Source organism: Mesoplodon mirus (assembly GCF_964341445.2).
Source record: "Mesoplodon mirus genome assembly, chromosome: 7".
Lineage (NCBI taxonomy): Eukaryota > Metazoa > Chordata > Mammalia > Artiodactyla > Ziphiidae > Mesoplodon > Mesoplodon mirus.
Genome location: NC_138983.1, coordinates 81,656,518 through 81,676,753, shown reverse-complemented (window position 1 = coordinate 81,676,753; position 20,236 = coordinate 81,656,518). Strand labels below are relative to the sequence as shown.

Here is a 20,236-nt window from a genome sequence, read left to right as displayed (position 1 = left end):
TGGGTATATATCTAGGAGTAGAATTTCTGGGTCCCACATACGTCCCGCTTTATGAGATTCTGCCAAACATTTTTCCAAAGTGCAGGTACCCTCTACACTCCCTCAGCAGGCTATGAGCTTCCCAGTTACAGCACATGCTTTCAATACACTCCTCCCCTCTCTCCTTACAGAAGGGGTGTTTGAGCTGGGGCTCTTTGGGACGACAGGTCCTAATTCTAGCCCCATGTCAGAATCACTGAATTCCCGGGCCGCTTCGCCAGACATTCTGATCATTTGAGGGCTCAGATACAAACTGGAAGGTCCACTCCATGAGGCGAGGATCCCTGTATCCTTGGTGCCCGGAGCAGTACCTGGCAGAAGTGCCTGGCAGGTACCAGGGAGCTGGCACTCAATAAATGTTTTTTTGATTAAGTGAATGAGTTTAGGAAATATTGTTCAAGAGATGGGCCCCAGGGCGGGTATAAGCTGCTTAAATGGGAAGGAAACTTTGTTGTGTCTGAGGCTGTGTGCATTTTTCTGGGAAGAGGGCTCAGAACCTCAACCAGGTATGTCCCCAACAAAGGTTAAAGGCCGCTGTGATTGGCTACTGTCCGGCTTAGGTATTTTATCACATGAAGAAAAAACTGGTCCCACGGTAGGAGGCATGGGAACTGTGGACAAGGTCCCATGGTCCTTAGAAGTAAAAAGTGAGACAGTGCTTGCCTGGGGTGGCTCATAAACTGAGACCTTGCTTGTTTTGACCTTTGACCCATGGTAGCTCTTTTGGTACATCTAGCCACTGCCTGGCCTCCTGGGACCCTCCCTGTGTCTGTCTGTTGAACAGAAAATTCCAGAAGGCCTCGGTGCCCTGAGTTTCCATCAGGGGCAAGCCAACATGAGCCCTAGCTTTTGAAAAACCCCTTTCAATCCATAGAAAGCCTCCCAGTTTATCTGGTTTGAAATAACCTCATCCTTTGTCACCTTCTCTCTTGTTTTCTGGAGGTTGCTCAGCGTCTTGCTGCTCTCTGCATTCTTTTCTCATGTGAACAGTGCACCTATTTTGGGCATTTTGTCGTTGTTGTTTTGGGTCATTCCCGTCACACATTTTTTGTATTCCTTCCCAGTCAGATCAATCTCATGCCCTCTAGACATTTCTTCTCGGGTTTCCTCTGAATCATTTCGTTTGTTCTAAATATGTCCAGTGTTTCCTCCTTCCTCACTGCACTCCACATAGACCCTCTCTTTTCCCCGGAACAACTGTTCTTTTCTTTCAAGTCCCTGACCCAAATCCTCATCTTTCACCATGTTTTCTGACTTCTCCTAAGAACTGATTGTTTTTTGAAACTTAAGCCTCAAATATCATCCCTTCTAATCTGCGTCTGAATTTGGATCACGGTCAAGAAGCAGGCGAGACAGGAACGTGGCTGCGTAATTAGGATCCTCAGCAGAAGGGCTGAGTGTTCATCGGGGGGGTCAGAGGGGCCTGGGGATGGAGGGAGAGGTATCTTCTTCTGCCTCGGGTAGGGCTTAGGGTGGGGTTGTCAGGAAAGCTCTAAGAAAAAAGGACCCATTTGACTTGAGTTCTGAAGGATGAGTAGGATTTCCGGAGGCAGAGCAGGGAGAGAAGAGGATGGTCCAGGGCAGGAGCAGTGGGAATGGAGGCTAGAAGACTAGTCATCAGAGAAGCTAGGGACAGGAGTACAGAAGGAGAGGGGTGGCCAGGTGCTGAGACCGCAGACTGAAGGTCCATGGTCAGCCCTCAGATATGTTTGTCTAGCTTTCCCAGCGTGTTAAAAGACTTTTAATTAGTTGCTGAATGGAGAGGTCTCTTTCTGTGGAGTGACAGAGAAACCTATTCAAATTGTCTTTAGCATGAATGCAAATTCACTGGTTACCAAAAATGAAAATTCTAGAGGGAACCTCTGGGTTCAGGCTCAGATGATTTCATGAGGCCTTGGCCTCTCTCCAGCTCTCAGGGTATCTTTGAACCACGTGGATCCAACCTTAGACAGAATCTCTGTATAATGGTCACAAAAAGGCGGCCGAAGCTCCAGCCCTTACATCTTCTCAGCTTTGAATTCCATAGGGAAGGATAAGAGTCTTTTTCCTAAGCTTCCCCCAATGGCCTCACTGCTTCTCATTTTCTCTGGGTGGGTCACAAGCCCATTGCTGAGCCAATTATTGTGGCCCAGGAGACTGCTCTGATTGGCTGAGCTTGAGCCAACGTGCCCATCCCTGAAGCCAGAAGTGGAATCAACACCATCTCTGAGAAACTGGACTGAGACTAGGAGAAAGGTGTTGTCCTCAAAGGGGGATGATAACACCATAATATTTTAGAAGAGAGGTGAATTGTTATTAGGTGACAAAAACCAGTTGTCTACCACAGTAGCCAACATGTACAGCTCATTGACATCTGGATTTATGCCTTTTTTTGGGAAAATGGGAATATCTGGCAATACCTGGACTCTCTTCTTGTATATAGATCAACAATCTGCTGGGGTTGAGAAGAGGCTCCCTCTTTAGATACAGCCTATGTTCTGCCTGCCCAATGCACTGCTCATATTTCCTCTCTGGCTCCTGGAAGCACTTGAATTTTTATTGCCAGCATAATTTGATTCTGTAAAGAAATCTGTTTTCCCCACCAGAATGGAAGAGCCAAATGTACAGGGGTCAAATAGCTCTCCTGTGCTCCCACAAACTCCTGAGGACAAATGCCTGGCCATTTTGATAGTCTCATTCCTTGCTCATTTTAAAAGCCTTCTTTAAAAAAAATATTGAATACATAGTGATTTTAGAATCTGTTATCTGATAATTCCAACATCTGAAGTCTTTGGGTGGGAGTGGCGGGGGGGGTCTCAATGTCTTGTTTGTTGTGTCTGTTTACTCTGGCTCATACTGACTTATTGCTTGGATGTTTAGTAATTTGACTGTGATCTCATTCTTGATTGAACTTAATCTGTGGGAATCCTGAGGGGTCTGATTCCTGGCTGCTTTTCTCTCGGAAGTCTTTTTTGTTTGTTTCAGCTGGATGCCAGGGATGCTAATAACCTCTGAACACTGACATTTATTTCCTCAACTTGGAGTTTTCCCACTGAATACATGGAGTGTAAACTTGAGCCCCAGACCCACGTGGTTACAAACCTTCAGGGTGATCATCATCATCATCAGTATTGTGGCCATTATTAGTTTTCCCCTCCAGAGCCACATTGAAAACTTCAGGTTTTCATAGGCTCCGCTTTCTGAAAGACCAGAAAAAAAAAATTTTAAGCCCTCCTCTTGCCAGGGTGTGGAGCATCTTTGAGGGTGCCAGCTTAATACAGGCATCTTAGACTTGGTTAGCTCACTTTGCAAGGCCCAAGGCTTAATCTCCCGTTTCCTGCACTTATTAAACGCAAATGGCTTCCTCATTTGCTTACGCTTTGGTTGTAGCTCACTCTGTTTGTGTTGTGTGTCTGTATGTTCCTTTGAGATTGCCTACATAAAAATTGTTTTTTATTATGGGATTTTGGAAACACACACAAAACTAGAGAAGCCTGCGATTAACTCCATGTATTCATCATCCAGCTTCAACATTTTCCCAGTGTTCTTTCATTCTTTTTTCTTCCTTTTTGAGTTTTTTTCTAGGTTAATTTAAAGCAAGTTGTGTCATTTCACCCATAAAGACATCCTAACTGAAAGGACTTTTTTTTCCTTTACATTATCCCCGCCTTGACATTATCACAGCTAAAAATACTTATAATCATTCCTGAATATCATCTAATATTCAGTCCATGCTCACATTTCCTTGATTCTCTCAGAAATATCTTTTTTACTGTTGGTTTGTTAGAATCAGGATCCAGACAATGTCCACACATTACACTTGGTTGTTATGTCTCTGAAATGTCTTTAATTCTGTAACAGCAACTCCCCGCCCCTGACATTTTTTATCCCCCAGCCACTGATTTGTTGGAGAAACTGGGTCTTGTGTCCTGTAGAATATTCACATCCTGGATTTGGCTGATCACTTCCTCTTGGTTTCAGTTAACTTGTTCTTCTTTTCCCCATGTTTCCTGTAAACTAATAGTTAGATCTAGAGGACTGAGGAGATCAAAGTCTTTTTGTTGTCCAGGCGCCTTCATAGGCGGTACTGTGTGATCCATCCTGCATCACACAGTGAGCACATAATGTCTGGTCATCCTGTTTTTAACGATATTGAGATTGAATGGTAGGTCCAATGCTAACAGACTGAGCCATCCATTACAAAGTCCCCAATGGCTTTTTTTCCCCCAATAATTAACATTTTTAATTATTCATTATGGTAAAATATACATAACATAACAGTTACCATCTTAACCATTTAAAAATATACAGTTCACTGATGTTAAGGATATTCACATTGTTGCTTAACCAACCTCCAAAAACTTTTCATCATGTAAAACCGAAACTGTGTACCCCTTAAACAACTACTCTCCATTTTCCCCTTACTGCAGCCCCTGGCAACCACCCATCTATTTTCTACTTCTATGAATCTGGCTACGCTAGGGACCTCATATAAGTGGAGTCATACGGTATTTGTCTTTTTAGTGACTGGTTTCTTTCACTTAGCATAATATCCTCAAGGTTCATCCATGTTGTAGCATGTGTCAGAATTTCCTTCCTTTTTAAGGCTGAATAATATTTCCTTGTGTGTATATACCTTGTTTTATCCATTCATTTGTAAATGGGCACTGGAGCTCATCCATCAACTTTTTACCTAATAGGTTTAGCATCCTTTGAGGATCATTCCCTGGATCCGTATTTCTTGTGGGGTCACAGAGTTGTGATTTTTTTCTGATTGTTATTCCTTTGGTAATTATTAGCTAGAATCCTTCATCAACCATTTGTTTATTTGTTTATCATAAAATACAGTTGGTTCAGGGAAGGCAGAATAAGAGATTGGTTCTTTCCTCCTATGTGTCATTATTCAAAGAAGCAACTGCCAAAGTGACCAGTGAGTTTTAAAAAATATCATTAGGAGTCTTTGATTTAAACAGTGTAGATGTGTTTTAATCCACTGAACTCATTATGTGGTTTGAGGCTCGTACTATGCCACCTCAGGGGTTCATGCAGGTTGGCTCCCGTGTTTTTGTTTTTCCAGGTGGAAACTACGCAGGATTTAGTGGTAACCACCTATGTTTGTATTGCATTGGTGTGGTCTTTAGACAAACAACTCTGCCTGTCAGTTTTCCTTCGCTGTACAAGGAAGTTGGACAAAATGAGCTCGAGCACCATTCCTGTTCAAAACTCTCCCTTTTGTAGCATTTTCATTACATAGAACAGTATGGTTTAGTCATTGGATTCTTCCAGTCCTGTGACTGAATGCAGTTACCAACACCTTCCTTTCAGAAACATGAAAATTGCCACCCTGCTGATACTGTTTTTAGTCTACTTCTCCATACTGCATTTTCCCCCAGTAGACTTAAAGCTGTACCTCTCAGTTAGGGATATTTTGCCTCCCAGGGGACTTTTGACAATGTCTACAGACATGCTTGATTGTCACACCAGGGAGGAGCTACTGGTATCCAGTAGGTAGAGGCCAGGGATGCTGCTAAACATCCTACAGTGCACAGGACGGCCCCCCTCACATAAATGCTCTCCGGCACCAAATATCATTAGTGCCAAAGCTGAGAAACCCTGACTTGAAGAAATCCATAGAGATAAAAGCATATTCCTCTTACTTATATGTTTCAGTGAAAGGAAGTACATATAAAAATGTACACATCTGAGAATTCGGCTTTCCATGACGTAGGACAATGAGATCGTCTGTTTTTAACCTACCCTTAGAATTTAGTCATTTGATGTGCATCTCCTTACTGTTTCCCCTTCAATCTTATTTCTGGCTCCTATTCTACCCCTTGAGACCTTTCTATTATTGGCCTGAGGGAAGGTTAATGGACAATTTTTACTGCTTTCAGGTCAATGGAAAAATCTTAGGTCTTAAATTTTTTTTTTTAGACTCGGGAAATAAACATCAAAATCAACTTTTATCGTAAATAGCAGTTAGATATTTTTGGTCCCAATTCCTCTTTGCCATTTTAATTCATTGAGTGGATATTTTCAATAAACTTAGCATTACCTTTCAAATTATTGCTCTCTTCTGCTCACAGCATCTCCTGTGAGATGTGTATTCCTGAATCTTTCTCTCTCATGCTTTTGTGCTGATTTGAAAGAATCCACTTGGTGCTAAAATGAATTTATCATTGGCAACTGCTAGAATGGTGTTTCCTTTCCTAATCAAAAAGTCAATTCGTGGGCTCATACTTTGAATCTGATTTTCAAAACAGACAACTAATTTGTCAGAAACAAAAAAAAATGCAGCTTTTATCTTTTTTGTGGTTGTTGTTCAGCTTTGAAAGAGGCAGCATTTAGATAAGGCAGGTACATTTATTTTTATTTTTGGCTGCGTTGGGTCTTTTTTGCTGCGCACTGGCTTTCTCTAGTTGCTGCGAGCGGGGGCTACTATGCGTTGCGGTGCGCGGGCTTCTCATTGCAGTGGCTTCTCTTGTTGCGAAGCACGGGCTCTAGGCACATGGGCTTCAGTAGTTGTGGCACGCGGGCTCAGTAGTTGTGGCTCACGGACTCTAGAGCACAGGCTCGGTAGTTGTCGCACATGGGCTTAGTTGCTCCGCGGCATGTGAGATCTTCCCAGACCAGGGCTCGAACCCATGCCCCCTGCATTGGCAGGCGAATTCTTAATTACTGTGCCACCAGGGAAGCCCAGGCAGGTATATTTATTCACTTGTTTATATCAAGTATTCACACAATTTCTCTTTCCAACACATATATTCACAGCTTGTCAAGTTTTACCCAAAAAGTGAAGGAAAAAGCTTGCTATCCCATTATTATATGATTTTTCTCTCTTTTGTGTTTTGTTAAAGTAGATGCTGATGATTTTTCTTGACTGGACATATCATCAAAGATGCTTTCTGAAATAAGTCATCTTGATGATAAACACTAAGGACATTTTCTTGCATTTAAAGTTCCCATGCACCTCTCCAATTTTATACAGTATTGAGCCTAGGTGATCTCTGAGATGCATGCTGTATTGTTTGACATTGGTTCTTTTTTCTGATAAGGAAGACCTATAGCCCAGAAGGCTTTTTGCCATAACTTTTGCTTCCCAAATTGTATTCTAGTTGGTTTTGTTGTGGTTATTCACCCTCCATTAGTTCCAAGTATGCTTTTAAATAATCTAAAATTTCTCCAAATCAATTTGAGTTTCTAACTACTACTGACTCTTTTCTTTCCCACAGTTTTTATATTACAATTAAATTCCAGGTTTTAATGCACAGAGTTGGGACTGGAGATAGAGAAAAGGAGAAAGGGAAGAGAAGTCTGTTTATATCATGCCATGGAGAATTTGATTTATAGTTCTGGACTGGGGAGGGATAGGAAAACAGTCTTTGTAAAAGACTGTTTCTTTAAAGGAAAATGGTAAGTACCACACTCAGACTGGTCTCCAAGGATGATTGTTTCCTGCTTCTTTCTTATGGAACTGACACCGGGTGGCCAGGCTCTCTGCTGGGAATCCTCACTGCCCAAGAGAATGGATTTTCCTTTGTTCAGGGCAGCGTTTTTCAAACTCGGCCCCATTGACTGTGGGGTAGAACAGTTCTTTGTTGTGGGGACTGTCCTATGCATTGGTGGGTGTTTAGCAGAATCCCTGCTCTCCTAGATGCCAGCAGCAGCTCCCCCTCCAGCCACTGTGACTTTGCCAAATGTCCACTGGGGGGCAAACCCAATCCTGGTTGAGAACCACTGATCTGAGGTGAGAACATTCAGTTCTGGCGTTGGCTTGAATCCTTAACAGTGTCACTGCAAGCTGAGAACGTTTTGTCACATGTTGCATCTGGGAGCTGGTTGGCTTGTATCAGCATTTCATCCACCTAACTGCCTTCCTGGAAAGTGCAGAGTTCCAGGGGTCTGATGAGACACATGGCAGTCAGGCGGGTTGGTCCCAAGGAAACTCCTGTTGCCAGGGCTACGTTTTAAAGGTGTCTGGTGCACGTGTATACATGTTCTCTCTAGTGGCTTTTCTGGAGAAATTTGCATCTGTGTATTGTGTGCTCGTATTTCCCTATCTTTCCCTCCCTCTCTGGGTCAGCTTGCTTCGCAATGTCCAAGGAGAGCAGGTTTCCTGACCACTACTCTCCTTCAGTTATTGGAGGATCTGAGCCTGATGTGCTGTGGCTCGCTGCCACGTACCATCCCATCTTCAGGCACTCTGGGACATCGCTTCCTAGGCCAGCTGCATTGCTACAAAGAAACCGGGGAATGGCTTTCTCCTGTCGGCTCAGCATGAAAGGTGCTTCTGAATGGTCTGACGGTGCCTTGCGAACCACCACCCACACAGGTGGCAGGAACTTTGGAAAGCATCCACCCCTCTGCCATGAGGCTGTCATGAGGGGGTGCAGGCTTCCCATCAGAGGCACACGCTTCCCTGTCGGGGAGTGGACACAGGGGGGTCTGAGCTGGAGGTTCCAGGCGCCTGTGCCTGGCTCATCCTGCACCCATGAACTTGGTTCTACCCCGCTGCCCACCACCACCACTGCCAGGCGCTGCTGGGCCATCTTAGTGGCTTGCCCTTACTGGTGATCTGCGATCTGAACGCCACCTAGCGAGAAAGCTGATGGACGACTTCATCAATGAGCTGTAGGACTATGGGCAATCCTTGTCTGCTCTGGGCCCGTTTCTCCCCCTGCAGAATATTAGATTTGGCTCCATCACCATTCCCTGCAGGGTGTTCTGTGAAAGCTGACCCTGGAAGATGCTCTGTGGGGAAAAAGAGTTTTGTGGCCAAATGGGTTTGGGAAATGTGACGTCATACAGCATCTGTTTGGAGATTCATAATGTGCACAAACATTTGAGAGATTTTCCGGAATTCTCTGCACCCAGGTGTCCATGTGGCTCACTCGTCACTTTTCTGCAATGTGATTTCCCTCGAGACTTTTCCTGATCACCCAGATCTGTGGTCCCTTCTCATCTGTCCTTTACCCTGCCCCATTTGTCTTCACAGCACTTCTCATTTTCTGACATTGCATCATATTTTTATTTATTGGTTTATTTTATGTCCCCCCTCCACCCAAGATGTGCCCTCTGTGTCAGCAGGGACTTGATCCATTTGTTTGCAGATTATCCCTAGCATGTGACCCATAGTAGGTGCTCAATAAAAATGTGTTGAATGAATAGACTGTTTAACTTGGAGATTCCCAAATGGAGCTCATCAGGGACGTTTTCCCATTAAAATCCTGGGAAATGTGCTTGGGGACTCACCAGGAAGAGGGTGGCTAAAATCCTGAGGGCCGTGCTTCCTAGTACCAGCCACTTAGTTCTGAGTACACAGACAACTCGGCGTTAGACTGAAAACAAACAAAACGGACGTCATGAGAGTTGCCATCACGTGCCTTGAGGAACCAAGCCTTGTGCAAGGCTGACCCCAGGGCTGCCTCAACTGGTCTTACCTACGTGGCCCTGCTGCCGTTTTCCTGAGATGGCTTTATATGAAGATCCCTTGCAAACTATTGGTGGCGCCTGGTGAATTTTCCCAAAACACGTTTTCAGAAATGAGTGTGAGGCTCACACTTGGAGAAGTGCTTGAATCTTCAAGTTCTCCATCAGGAGACTGTGGTCTAGTCACAGCCACCACGTGGCAACTCCCTCCCACACCCCCGCCTCCACTCTGTGTCAGGTGTAGCTTTGGCACTTTGCCTGTGGTTTCCTCAGGTGCTCAAAAGTAGGAAACTCCAAGGCTTCCCTGGTGGCGCAGTGGTTGGGAGTCCGCCTGCCGATGCAGGGGACGCGGGTTCGTGCCCCGGTCCAGGAGGTTCCCACATGCCACGGAGCGGCTGGGCCCATGAGCCATGGCTGCTGGACCTGTGCATCTGGAGCCTGTGCTCCACAACGGGAGAGACCACAACAGTGAGAGGCCTGCGTACCACAAAAAAAAAAAAAAAAAAAAAAAATTAGGAAACTCCATTTTGCTGGTGTAGAGAGGAAGGCTTAGAGGGATCCAATTATTTGCTCACGATCATCCTTCTAGGAAGCAGCAGTGCTTGGATTAAAACAAAGTCCTCCCCAGTTGAAAGCCCATCTCTCGCCCTCTGCGCTTGCATACAGAACAGGGGCTGTCCTTTTGTACCTCCACACTTAAATAAATTTGTCCTAGGAGCTAAATGGGCCTGGCCAGGGCCCTTAAGGCAACAAATGAGACCAGTAATCCTCAGAAGGGCTCTCCGTGTACTGCCCATTTATGGCCTGTGGTTTGATTGATCCATCCATTTCCAGGGATAAAGCTGTGTCCCATTTTCAGTTTTGCTCCACAGTTGTGGGTTTAGTTTAGATTTCCCATCTCACACGTGTTCATCCAGAGCCAAGGCGTCTCAGAACATTGGGCATCAAGCAACGGAAACCCACTGCAACTCGTTTAAGCATAAGATAGGACTTTATTGAAAGTAGCCTGGGGCATCCTATAGGACAGTGAGTGAGGCCAGGCTAAGGAGAGCCCAGAACTGCCTCTTTCTCTGAAGGACTGTTTTCTCCGTGAACCTCTGCTTCACGAGTCTCCTCTTGCAGAGCAGCTTTCTCTGTGCACGTGGCTCCCTGGTGGCTTTCAAGTTGATTAGATCCAGTGCAAGTAGCCAGTCCACAATGACCATGGTCATGGTCACCCAAGGCCACGGGACCCACTTTGGGAAACACTGTTCAAGCAAGGACCCTTCCCATGGAGAGCGGGGCTTCATGCTTTGTCCCCAGAGCCCAGAACAGTACCCTGGCACATATCTGTGGAGCTCCATACTTACCTGTGGGTGGAAGCAGCTGACTTAGCTGCACACACACACCAGGCAGCGCTCTGCACTGCAGTCACAGTTGTGCTCCAACACGATCTTTATCTCAATCATCTGCTTGTGGCTCCCCTTTTCAGAACTGTAACTGGTCTGAGAAAAGTGAAAATCAAAATCGAGACCAGGTGGAGTATCCACTGTGGGCCCAGCACTGCCTGATATGTTGCAAAGACAGGGCCCGCCTTCAAGGACATGGACTACATTTAGGATCCGACCTTAAAAGGGGAATTTATTGGGAGGACACAGCATTTCTTGTGGAACCCAGGGGCAGAAGTACAGCTGGGCTTTCCAAGGCATCAGGACCAAAGACCAGAAAGTCATCAGGACACAGCTATGTCTGAGGTCTCATCCTCATGTCGCCCTCTTTCAGCAATCAGCTTCTCTCTGTGCTGAGGTACGTCCCCTGCTTCACTCACCTGTGGCCCCTTAATCCCTGATACCACATTGCCCAACCCAGGACCTGGGAGAGATGAGCCGAGCACAGCCCAGCTTCTGACTGGTTCTCCTGGTCAGGTGAACACATACCTATCAGCTGTGACTTGAGAGGGTGGAGGTCACATGGCACCAATATGGCTGCTGAGATTCCTCCTTTTGGGTGGGGTGGGAGTGCTGGGGGGAATTTTCTTTGCTCTTTCATAGCCCTGGGGCCAGTTAGGGCCCAAGAACAGGTGAGGTGGGTGGCTTTTGATTTTTCTCCCCTGTCTCTACCTTTCTTATATTTAGTCTAAGAACAAAAACACGGCGGAGAGGAAAGGAAGGGCCAGGGTCTTCTGGTTTTTACCTTTTTAGCTTTTTCTGTAGTGAAAAGATAGAGAGCTCTGAGAAGTCTGAACCAGTGAACAAGCAGGACGAGTGTGCCTTCGGGAATTTTGAGGTGAAAGTGACCTCCTGCTTTGGTTTTAATTTACTCTTGCAGATAACTTCCTTGTCTTCCTAGGCACTATTCAGGGCTCCAGCCTATTGCTACCATTCCCAGCTAACATTCTCCCTGCCTTCCTTTTAGACGGAGGTGCATCCATGCTCCATATTTTACGTACTAAACATCCATGAGCTAGTCTCTGAACAACGTGAATAATTTTCTACTTGATTGTTTCCACACATACAAAACAACTAAGGTCCTTTGTGCAATTCCCACAGCACTCCTGCCGTATAGGAAGAGTCCAGAAGTGTTCAGATCAAAGTGGGGGGCTGGTCTCTAATGAGTTGAAGATTGAGCCCCGTGTTGGTTTGCTAAACACAGTGATGAATTCCCACAAGCTTAGTGGCCTAAAACAACAAACGTATTCTCTCATGGGTCTGGGGGCTGGAAGCGCCAAATCAGCATCAGCTGGGCTGCAATCAAGGTTTTTCAGAAGGACCAAACTCCCTTGGATGTTCTAGGGAGGAGTCCATCCCTTGCCTCTTCCAGCTCTGGTGGCTGCTGGCATCCCTTTTTTCTTTTTCTTTTTTTTCTTGCTATGTAGGATTCCCATCTAGGGAAATACAATAATTTATATGTGCATTTTCCTGTTGATGGACATTTAAATTGTTTCCAATTTTCAATATGATTTCTTTTAAAAAAAATTATATACTTTTTCAAGGTTACTTTACATTTACAGTTATTACAAAATATTGGCTATATTCCCTGTGTTGTACAATACATCCTTGAGCCTATCGTACACCCAGAAGTTTACATCTCTCACCTCCCCACCCTGTATTGTACCCTCCTCCCCCTCCGCGCTGGCAACCATTAGTTTGTTCTCTGTATCTGTGACTCTCCTTTTTTGGTATATTCGGTAGTTTGTTGTATTTTTTACATTCCATATATAGGTGATATCCTACAGTATTTGTTTTTGTTTGACTTATTTCACTTACCACAATGCCCTCCAAGTCCACCCATGTTGCTGCAAATGGCAAAATTTCATTCTTTTTTAAGGCTGAGTAGTATTCCATTGGTTATATGTACCACATCTTCTTTATCCATTCATCTCTTTTAAATTTTTTTTTTTTTTTTGCGGTACGCGGGCCTCTCCCTGTTGTGGCCTCCCCCGTTGCAGAGCACAGGCTCCAGATGCACAGGCTCAACGGCCATGGCTCACGGGCCCAGCCTCACCGCGGCATGTGGGATCTTCCTGGACTGGGGCACAAACCCGTGTCCCCTGCATCGGCAGGCAGACTCTCAACCACTGCACCACCAGGGAAACCCCTATCCATTCATCTCTTGATGACACTTAGGTTGCTTCCATATCTTGGTAATTGTAAATAATGATGCTCTGAACATTGGGGTGCATGTATCTTTTCAAATACATGTTTTTGAAAACACGTGTTTTTGTTTTTTTCGGATTTATACCCAGGAGTTGAGTTTCGAGGTCATATGGTAGTTCTATTTTTAGTTTTCTGAGAACCCTCCATACTGTTTTCCACAGTGGCTGTGCCAGTTTACATTCCTACCAACACTGTACCAGGGTTCCATTTTCTCTAAAAATTGTAAATTTTCTTCCTAGGGGTAATTGAGATGGTAGTTCAATAATAACATAAGATCAGGTGAAGTCTAAAGAAATTTTAGAAAACCTGGATAAAGTAAGAAAACATCTGTTCGCTGGCATCTGAATGTTAGAGAGACACCAAGACATGTGGGCCAAGTTCTGGAGAGAAGGGAAACACAGACACAAGCTTGACATTTGGTGCAGCTTTTCTCCTTGGGGCATTTGCGGATTCAAATCTAACAGCCTAGGAGCTGAAAAGCCAAGGAGTTCAAAAGACTCTAACCACAGAAGCTGCTGGCATCCCTTGACTTGTAGGTGCAGCACTCTAGTCCTGCCTCTGTGGTCACTGCCTCCGCCTCTTCTTTGTATATAATCTCCTCCTGTCTCTCACTTATAAGTACACTTACAGATGGCACTTAGGGCGAGGATAGTCTCAACTCAAAATCCTTATATCCGCAAAACTTTACCTTGTAAGGTAACATTCTCAGGTCCCAGGGATTAGAGCCTGAGATCTTTGGGGCCACCAGTCAGCCCACTGTAAGCCCTAAACGTCTTCTCTCCTGAGGAGGGTCTAGGCTGGGCAGAAACCCCGACAGACATCTACCAGAGGCCAGATTGAGAGCCCTTTTAGAAGGTCAATTCTCAGCTCATTTGGAACCTTGCTATTGCCCTTTTTTTCTTTTCTTTTCTTTTCGGTACGTGGGTCTCTCACTGTTGCGGCCTCTACCGCTGCGGAGCACAGGCTCTGGACGCACAGGCTCAGCAGCCATGGCTCACGGGCCCAGCCACTCGGTGGCATGTGGGATCCTCCCGGACCGGAGCACGAACCCGTGTCCCCTGCACTGGCAGGCAGACTCTCAACCACTGCGCCACCAAGGAAGCCCTGCCCTTTCTTTTTTCCTCCTGTTTGTCCTCAACAGGGGGAAGCATTAAGAGTACATGAGGGGCTTCCCTGGTGGAGCAGTGGTTAAGAATCCGCCTGCCAATGCAGGGGACACGGGCTCAAGCCCTAGTCCAGGAAGATCCCACATGCCGCGGAGCAACTAAGCCCGTGCCCCACAACTACTGAGTCTGCGTTCTTGAGCCTGCGAGCCACAACTACTGAAGCCTCCATGCCTAGAGCCTGTGCTCCGCAACAAGAGAAGGCCATGGAATGAGAAGCCCGCACAACACAACAAAGAGTAACCCCTGCTCGCCACAACTAGAGAAAGCCCGGGCGCAGCAACGAAGACCCAATGCAGCCATAAATTTAAAAATAATAATAATAAAAAAATAGATGCATTAGCAGATTTTGTGTTTCCTCTCATCGTTAGTGTATTGCTTTCATTCCTAAGACCCTAAAAAATTGGAAACCACTCCACTTACCAGGAACACACTTTGCAACACGGATCCAGGGGAAGCTGTTTTCTTCCGTAGACACTTCATGACCCCGGTTTCCACAACAGCAGGCACTGCTGGCTCTGCCAAGTTGCTGGAGAAGGGCACCTTATCTGCAAAGTCACGAATCCAAATGGGCCCCCATTGGCAAGGGTGGAAGGAAGTTGTTTGGCTTAGCTTCTTGGGGGATCAGAAGATTGGGAGTTCTGGGGGGGAACTGCAGGTACCTTGCTGTCCCTTGGTACAACGTCAGGGGAAAGAAAGGTCGCTGGTAGCTTCTCAGAGCTACCAGTTGGGGCTGTGCAGAGCGTCTTAGTAAATGCCATTTTGGTTGCAAATAACAGAAACTCAAACCGGCTGAAGCAAAAAAGGGGACATCTACGGGGAAGAAAAGATGGCTCCTGCCTGTCCAGACTCCTCAGCTTTGCTTGCCCTTTGATTCTCTAACCTTCCGCATTTCCTTTCAGTAAACTCCTTTTCTGTTTAAGTTAGCCACAGGAGATTTCTGTTGGTTGCAACCAGAGAATCTTGAGTGATACAAAAAGTCCTAGTGGAACCCAAGGGCAGGCATTGGAATGGGCCTTTCCAAGGAAAGAAACCAGGAACCAGAAAGTCATCAGGAATCAGGGCAACTTTCTGCATCAGTTGGAATGCCTTCAGCTTTTTTTTTTTCCTTCATGGAGCTCATAATCCATTCATTTATTCAATAAACAATTATTGAGTATCTATCCTGTGCCAGGCACCATGGTAGGTCTTAGAGTTCCATACAGGTATAAAATATGCCAGGACCCCTGCTCTCAAGTAGCTCACATTCTAGTGAATATAAGACATGGAGCACATAGAGTATATTCACAACACAGAATAAGAAGAGCTATGCCATGGACACATATACACCAGCAAACATAAAATAGATAGCTAGTGGGAAGCAGCCGCACAGCACAGGGAGATCAGCTCGGCGCCCCGCGACCACCTAGAGGGGTGGGACAGGGAGGGCGGGAGGGAGGGAGACGTAAGAGGGAAGAGACATGGGAACACATGCACATGCATAACTGATTCACCCTGCCACAAAGCAGAAACCAACACACCATTGTAAAGCAACTACACTCCAACAAAGATGCAAAAAAGACGAACAAACAAAAAAAAACAAGAGCTATGCCAGAGGGATGAAGCATGACTGTCTTCATAGACCTAGAAAGCCCAGATGCAATTATCCTGGTAGAGAGGGCCTGGGCAGAGAATCGCAGGTAGGTGAACCTGTGTGCACAGAGAACATGGTATGTATGAGAAGCTGCAAGTTTTCAACATCCGTGGAGCAAAAGAGTTCTTGCAAAAGTAGTGGGAGACGTGGCTGAAGAAATTGGTTGAGGATGAAGCATAAAAACCCCACTGAAGTGTGATCTTTTTTTCCTGAGGAGGCATGGGGGAGCCATGGAAGATTTTTAAGCTGTTTGAGGACATGGTCAATTCTTTGGGTTTCAGAAAAGTCTCTCTGGAGTCTGGGATGTGGTGAAAGCTGGGCTGGACCTTTCACCAGCGGGCATGCTCAGTCGCTCAGGAAAGGTTTTCGCTCTGCCTTGGGAAATTTTTCACACCACTCTGGCAGCGGAGCTCGCCCCGCCCACGGCTTCTCCTCACTGGATTGGTTGAACTCAGGGAGGCTACCAGGAGGCCCAGTTGACCTCCCAACTCCACACCCCCGCCCCCGCCCGTTAACGCTCTGGGCGCGCGCTGCCTTCAGCTTTAAATAACAGAAACCTGGATGTGGGTAGATGGTAAAAATTTGGAGCCCCTCCCAAATGAACTCTAGCCATGTGGCTTGCTTTGTCTGATGAGATGTTGGCAAACACATGGCAGGTGGAGACTTGAAAAGTGTGCTTTGGGGCTTTCTCTCTCCTCTTGCTCTTGGAAACCTGTACCCACCACACGTGGCCTGGTCTGGCCTGCTGGGTGATGAGGGACCACACCAGGCAGAATCCGACGTCCCAGCTGAGGCCTTTCTAGACCAGGGTTTCTCATTCTCGGTACTATTGACATATTGGATCAAATAAGTCTTGGTTGTGGGCAGCTGTTCTGTGCACTGCAGGGTGTTTAGCAGCATCCCTGGCCTCTACCCCTAGATGATAGGATCACCCCCACCCCAGTTTAACAACCAAAGTGTGTCCAGACATTGCCAAATGCCCCCTGGGTGGCAAAATCGCCCCCAGTTGAGAACCACTGTCCTAACCCAGCTTGCCTGGCAATGACCAGGCAGGCATGTACACGAAGCCACCCTAAACTAGCCCCAGCCAAACCAACCAGACCAGTACAAGTGGCCAGCTTGACTCATGGAATCATGAGAAATAATAGTTGCCATTTTAAGTCACTAACGTTTGAGTGGTCTCCTCCACAGCACAAACAGGTACATCTGACTACAGTGGCTGAAACTGAAAAGATTTATGTATTTCTACAACAGGATGTACAGAGGTAGGCAGTTCAGGTACAGTGCAGAGCACAGTGATGCCACTAGGCTCCCACCCAGGCTTTTCATGTCTCTCCACTCCACTGTCCTTTGAGGTGGGCTTTGGTCTCTGGCTTGTTACCTGGTGATCCCCAACATGGCTGTTCCAGCTCCAAGACCGAGCTCCAGGAGAGGAAAAGGAGACAAGGCAAGGGGACAAAGAGAAAAACTTTCTCCTAGCAAAGCCTTGCCTTTAATTCCAGAAGGGAAGCCCTGCCCAGGGCCTTCACCTGCATGTCACTGGCCAGAACTGAACAACACAGCCAGGTCTAGCTGCAAGGGAGGCTGGGAAATGAGGGCATTTCGCGTGCTGCTTATACAGTAGAGGGAGGCAATGACTAAGGGGCTTGTAGTGTCTGCTGCACTGTCTCTCTGGGGGTCGTCTTGGTTTCTTCTTCTTCTTTTTTTTTTGCCACACGGTGTGGCTTATGGGATCCTAGCTCCCTGATCAGGGATTGAGTCCAGGCCCTTGGCAGTGAAAGCACAGGGTGGACTGCCAGGGAATTCCCTGGGGCTTGGTTTCTTGTCTCTACCTGTTGCTTATCTATCCTGGCCATCTCTTTCTAAGACTGGCTTTGTTTCTCCAAACACAGTGGGAGAAATGGCCACCCCAGCTGGGAACTGCATCAAGACTTTCAGCTCCGGGCCATTAATGACCTGTGTGGTAACTCCGTGTCCCACTTCCAAATATCAAGGGCACAGGTGCTGATTGGCCCAGCTTGGGTTAGAAGAGAAACCTGATTGGTCTGGCTTGGGTAGACTATCTACTGATCAGCCAGTCAGGTGTGGCCAAGAGAGCAGCAGTAGGTAGGGTAAACCTGGTTGGGGAATGTGCATTCTCAGAGAAAGCGGTGTGTGGCTGAGGAGACACCTAAAGAACCATCTAGTTCAAGGAGTGAAGAAAGGACATTGCCATTGTGGGTTGCAATGTTGATATGATAAAGATTAACACGTCCTTTGAAAGACCTCAAATACAGTGGAGCCACATAGGCATTACATTTAACTTATGCAAATTCAAATATTTGTATTCAACCAAAGTATTTTTTTCCCCACACAATTTGGCTTCCAAACATGAGCCAGCTACTTAACTACTGCCTGACCAAGTGATCTTTTCTGGTGCTGGAGATTGCTGTTTTGGATTTTGGGGATATGGTACAGTATAAGTAATATGTTCTTTATGGAAAACTGCTGGGATTTTCAAGATTATTTTTAAGGTCAGGTGATGCTCCCCCTTCTCACTGTGTAAGAAGTACCTTTAGTGGAAGATCATGCCAATCATTTTTCCCATTTCCTTCTAGTTTTAATCAGTATAAAGAATGCATTTGGTTTTAAAATATCAAAATACTTTTATTGTGCCTTTTTAAAAATAAACAATAAATGATATTCATGGCTTCTGGCTCTTCCTCCTGTTTTGTTTGGTGGTCTCTGGCCATACAAGAAAGGCAGGGAGAGAACAGATGGCTGGAGAGAAGGCAAAAATGAGGGTCTCTTCAAACACCACGGGAAAGGGGTGTGTCCACCTGGGCAGTGTGTGTTCTTTGATGACTGGGTACTTGGTCTGTCCTGATGGCCTGGGACTTGACCTACTGGGCTGTCTTGGTGCGGCAGAATGGGCAGCGTGAGACGGAGTTAGAAACCTGGGTTCCAGACCCAATTCTTGAATTTACTAGCTGTGTGACTTTAGGCGGGCCATTTAACCTCTCTGGGCCTCAGCTTCCTCATTTGTAAAATGGGGAACATAATGCTATTTACCTCCCAGGGCTTGAGAGAGGATTAGACGAGAAGTGTTTTGAACACCGCAGAGCGCCCTATAAACATGACTCACTGTTATGGAAGCGATAAAACTGGTTGCTGTTCACACTTATTATAATCAATTCAGATATAAATGCACTATACCATGGCCCCAACAGCCCTGAGGTTACCATTCTGTCCTGTGGCCCCAGTACACGCCCTGGGTTTTCTCAACTGCGGGCTTCTCAGAGCTCCTTGGAGGTGTGACATTTGGGTTTGTCACTACCCAAACACATAATTGCATCTACCAGGCCTAGGAGTCTGAATTTCAAACTTATTCTTCATATGCCTGCGTATATTTACATTCATAATATCTGTGAAAAGAACCCCTCTCCTCACACACTCCAAAATACAGTATTGTGCAAAATACCAGTCTAGGAAGCAACACACTAGGGTAGCAACCTTTAATGTCCTAAAAAAGCATCTTAGTAGTTGGACACAGAAGAGTTACACTGACTCACGGAGGATCACGCGAGGCCCAGCGGGACGACGTTTCTAGTTCCTTCCACCAGGTTTAGAAAACAGAAGGCTCTGGCTGGATTTGCTGGACATTTCTCTCTTCAGCATCTCCCTTCCTTGGTCCATCTTTGGGGTGCCTTTTCTGGCTCCAACCTACAACAAGCAAGAGCAACAAATGCCCAAACTCTATAATTGTAGGGAGATCCCCAAATATTTCTCAAATGGCATTTTTTTTTTACTCAAAATAAAATCTTTGTTGTAAAAAATATTTATATACACACATAGACGTGAGCAAAATGAAGGAAAAATGATCCACCATTATCACACTACCCACAAGTAACCTTATTCACATTTTGGTGTACACTCTTCCAGATACACAGATAATGTTTTCTTCTGACATTTGCATCTCTTTTTGAACCAGCAGTTTCTGATTATAGGCAATTTCATTGGGATGGACTTTCTCTCGAAAAGCTGTTACTGAATTGAATGCCTTATGTCTCTGATGTCTTAGGAGGGTAAAATGCAGCATACTCTAGGGGGTCTGTCTCACCCTTTTCTGAGCACTACTCCTGGATCCAGGCAGCCATGTGTGTAACTCTGTCCCTGGTCATAGCTGATCGGGCACTTGGCACGGGCTGGGCTTTTAAGATGGTCACTCCCAGGATTTGGGGTTATGGGCTCTAAGATGCCACTTGCTTCCTGGGCTGGTCTTTTGAACTGGGGGACCATGAGGTCATTCCTTCCTGTCACATGACTGGAGAGAGCAGAGATCAGGGGAGCCACACAGAGACACAGAGAGGAGATACGGC

The 20,236-nt window shown here is 46.0% G+C and overlaps 2 protein-coding genes across 2 annotated transcripts in view; one reads left to right on the top strand and one right to left on the bottom strand.

The window, feature by feature from the left end:
- LOC309808830 (forkhead-associated domain-containing protein 1-like) overlaps window positions 1-20,236 on the top strand; it is a gene marked incomplete at both ends in the record, with an annotated part of 1,104,685 nt that overhangs the window by 322,809 nt on the left and 761,640 nt on the right. The gene's annotated exons all lie outside the window — the stretch shown is intronic.
- Window positions 19,464-20,236, bottom strand: part of LOC309808005 (forkhead-associated domain-containing protein 1-like) — a gene marked incomplete at both ends in the record, with an annotated part of 100,270 nt that continues 99,497 nt past the window's right edge. The window contains one exon of the mRNA XM_082628014.1: window positions 19,464-19,580. Coding sequence (XP_082484140.1) covers window positions 19,464-19,580 — 117 coding nt within the window. The remainder of the gene's footprint in view (window positions 19,581-20,236) is intronic.